This window comes from Eucalyptus grandis, chromosome 1 (assembly GCF_016545825.1).
Source record: "Eucalyptus grandis isolate ANBG69807.140 chromosome 1, ASM1654582v1, whole genome shotgun sequence".
Classification (NCBI taxonomy): domain Eukaryota; kingdom Viridiplantae; phylum Streptophyta; class Magnoliopsida; order Myrtales; family Myrtaceae; genus Eucalyptus; species Eucalyptus grandis.
Window position 1 is genome coordinate 32213172 of NC_052612.1, and position 4080 is coordinate 32217251.

General features: G+C 44.6%; 1 protein-coding gene across 1 annotated transcript; it reads left to right on the top strand.

Moving 5' to 3' along the window:
• Positions 1–390: 390 nt before the first annotated feature.
• Positions 391–1413, top strand: LOC120296413 (RNA-binding protein 33-like). Its single transcript, XM_039318365.1, has one exon. It carries the CDS (start codon positions 391–393, stop codon positions 1411–1413), a length of 1023 nt encoding a protein of 340 aa, XP_039174299.1.
• Positions 1414–4080: the final 2667 nt, after the last annotated feature.

Genomic DNA, 4080 nt, shown 5'->3' on the forward strand with positions numbered 1-4080 from the left:
TCTCTTCATTGTTCGTCCAGAAAAAAATAGAAAATTGAAACAGAGAAAAAGTGTGGGGGGGCGATTTCTCTTCGTCGAGGGAAAAAGAAAACAAAAAGGCAAAGTCAAGAGAAGCTTTTGCTTCCGCAGAGAGTGCAGGGAATGTAGAGAGAGGAGGGAAGAAGAAGAAAAGTCAAAAGAAAAAGTGTACGTAAAGAGAGCAGAGAGAGAAGTGACGTGAGGGAGAGAGAAAAACAAAAAAATAAAGAAAAAGTTGTGCATGTTGATATTCTTCGTGGGTTTCTTCTCCGCGAGTCCCCACGCCGCTCCGCCGCAGCCCACGCTGCCGCGCCCTCGCGCCGCCCGCCGCCAGCCTCCATCTCGCGAGCACCCGTGCCAGCCCCATTGCCGATGCTCGTATCAGACCTCCGTCGTGCCAATAGCCCGGCTCCATCGCTGCCTCTCGTGTTCACCGAACGACGATTCCCGACACCATCTCGTCTCTCGTTACGCTTTGAGCTACTGCACGTCGAGCCGATGCTCCCTACAACCCACCGATCCGGCCACCGTTCGCTCCGCCCGGAACCGAAGCCCCGACGCCCTGTTCCGCCTCTCGTCGCCGCTGATCGCAACACCGGGACCTCCGACTCACCGGTGCACCGCCGTGCCCGCACTCCGCGCCATTGCATTCACCGGCCCGCGCTCCGCCCCGCCGCTCCGACGACCGAAGCTCGCACCGCCGGCCCGCTCCTCCCCAGCCACCGGTTCCGCACATTTTCACCGCCCGCTCAACCTGGGGCGCCCGACGTGCTGCCGACGCTGTCCGGAGCCGAAGACCAAAGCAAACGACGTCCCCCGCTCGCCTCACCTACAACCTACGAGGCCGGGCCGCGGCGCCCCCGCCCGTTCCGGTCTCCCCTGTTGCCCGATCTCGCCGCCCGCATTGCGCCTCCGAAGCTCCGAACCCGTGGCCCTTTCCCGCCACCTCCGCGTCACCAGGCTGGGTTCGTTTGCCGCCGCTGCTGCTGCCCGCACTCGCGTGCCTCCGGTTCGTTGTTGCTGAGTCCCGAGCGACCCACCACCGGGCAGCCGCAGACCCACGCTTGCCACTTTTTCGCCGCTCCGATCTCTCTGGCTGTGACTCGCCACGACGCTGTTCTCGCTAGCCCGCGCTGCTCCGTCTCCGCCGGTGCACGACGCCCCCGCAGCACCTCCGTCCGCGACCACCCGGTGCCTCGCACCCGAGCCCGAGCACTTTGCTGCCGTGGCACCACCACCCGTTGCTTCCCCGTTTCGCTGCTGGTCCGGTTGAGTTCCGCTCTTGTCGGAGCTCCGACGACCACCCGGCCCCGGTCACCAGACCCATCACCCTTGGCGAGCCACCATCGCAGTTCAGCCACACGCTTCCTTGCCATTTCTTCAAGTCTACCGTGAGTTAGACTAGGTAAATTTTTAGGTATTTGGTTTCATAGTTTTTATTTGTTTACTTTTTATATATTCTAACTTGATTTGTTTTGATTTATTTTTATCATTAGGAAATTTGTCATATTAAGTTATGATAATTAAAAATATTGACCCGCGAGACGTCGGGTTAGATTTTTGATTATTTCGACTTTTTATGGCAAAATTCATGAATTACTTTGCACCATTAATTCATATTAAAATGCCATTGATTTATATGGATGGATTTTTATTTTGGCATGTTATTATTATTTGCTCATCACATATCATGCATCATATTAGGTATTTAGGTCTATACACATATCACATTTGAAGCAACGCATTTTAGTTTTTTTTTTTTAAGACTCATGTAGAATTAGGATGATTTTCCTTTAATAAAACCAAAACACAAAAAAAATATAAAAAAACAAATCCAAAAAAAATATTAGGTACATGCTAGTTAATTTGCATAATAGGTTTAATTAGAATTTGTTTATTAGTAAAATATTGTCATATCTAGAACTTAGGTACTTAGGTCCATGCATATTTCATATTAAAGCAACATACTTAGATATTTTTAGATTAAGTCAATTTTCATTTAATAGAACAAAAGATGAACAAAAAATGTTATGCATACCATATGAATTGCATCTCGCATGTCATTAAAATAAATTCATGCATATTAAGTTTAAATTAAGATTGCATATAATTAACATTTTTAAAAGAAAAAAAGAAAATTATGTGTCATGTCATTTAGAAATCATGTTTAGGCATGCATTTTATTAGCATTTTTTAATGTTATTTTATTGATTGTGCACCAAGATGACCACCATTTGCATGTTAGTAGTTTAAGTTAAAATTAATCAACATTGCCTGCAAAATATTTTTGAAATTAAAATAAAAGGTACCGAAAGGGCGTTAGACTAATCTAGCGTAATCATGTCCCCGGACCTACTGAATCTCAGTTCGCAAGAGTAAAGTATTCTCCCATACTTTACTTGGGTTTCTAACCGACCCTAATTGGTTAGTGGCGGCTCCAAATTGAATATAATTGCATGTTTAAATGAGTAGATTTCTATCAAGTCGCGATTGGTAGGACTTGGGAGGGTCCACGCCAAGTCTTCGGACTTAGTAATCCATTAACCTAAACTTTAGGATCGCCCTGAAAATTTTAGGTCGCGACAGCTTGGCGACTCCACTGGCGACAAAGTTAAAACTCATAGTGGACATAGGCCTGTTTTATTTTTTTAAGAAAAATATTTTGTTTGGCAGCATGGAAACAAGGTACGCTCCTAACATGAAGTGTTAAATGTTTTTGCAGATGGGAGGTATAAGGGGAGTAGTCTTTGCTAACCCTTGTTTTGCAGGTTGGAGTTAAGGTTGAATTTAAATTATAGAAGTGTTGTTTGCAATTAAACTGTTGTGCATGTTTTATTGTTTTTAGCACTACACTATTACACACACAACCTGCTGCCGGACCTGGGCTGCGATAGGATTTTTAGGATGGTGTTGAGAAGGATACTCCCTCTAAAGCGAGACTGCTATATAGAGGTTGACCTTCTCTTCCCCGAAAGTTCTTCATGGTGTCGAATGTGTTTGTCCATATCCGCGAGACTGTGTGATATTAGACATTCCATTCGACTGAGCCGTGCTTAGGAGGACCTGACACGTTAATGCGAGACTGCAACGGTCAGATCATCCTCTTAGCTCCATTTTGTTAAGCCATCTAGACAGAAATCGAGCCCCACATTTTATGCGTGTGTCTATGTGATTGTCATCCCTTCCCAGTGAAAGTAAGTTGTTTAAATTCTCATTACTGCAATTTACTTACTTGCAATTTCGTTGGTCCATGACATTAGGTTTCGCCGTCGTCTTATTTTATATGCAATGGGAGATCCGATGTTCAATTCATTCCAACTCCCAAGATTGAGCTCGAGAGGGTGGTGGAACAATTTAAGTAAAGAAGGTCAAGATTATGTGGAGTCAATATTGGGACGGCTCATTCCCCTTTTGGATATCGGAGTCCATAGTGGTGTTTTGCAAGCTATATCGCACTTTTGGTGTCCCGAGACGGCTACATTTATTTTTGGTAAGAATGAGTTAACTCCAACACTGGAAGAGTATAGCGTCATCATAGGAATGCCCCTTGAGACTGAACTTGTTAGGTCACCTCTTGGTATGGAACCCACATCAATTTTATCTCAATTTCTAAGAATTAAAACTGATGAGGTTAAGAAAGTTTTGAAAGCTAATTGTAATGCATGCCCTTTCTCCTTTTTGGCTAATCATTTTTTAAATCAGTCTTCAATGCGCCAAAAGGGTAGGATATTCATCTTAGCATTCTTTGGACTTATAATATTTCCTCATCGAAAAAATGCTATCGATCCATCGATTGCATGGGTGGTCAGACAAGCATGCGCTGGCATGAACTTTATAAACATGATTTTGGCTGAGACGTTTTTGTCCCTCAACCGTTTTAAACAAAATGGAGAAAAAATCATGAATGCCTCTCCTGAGCTTTTACAGATTTGGTTTCTTTCTCACATGAAGGAGTTTGGTCATTTCATGCATCGAAGTGAAATTGATCACCCAATAAAAAGATTTTCAATCTTAGAAAAAAAATATACCGGAAAATCATTTTCCGATTGGGTGACTTTTCTT

Bases quoted from the DNA above. Each gene is read 5' to 3' on its own strand.
- LOC120296413 (XM_039318365.1), top strand. From the start codon at position 391: ATGCTCGTATCAGACCTCCGTCGTGCCAATAGCCCGGCTCCATCGCTG.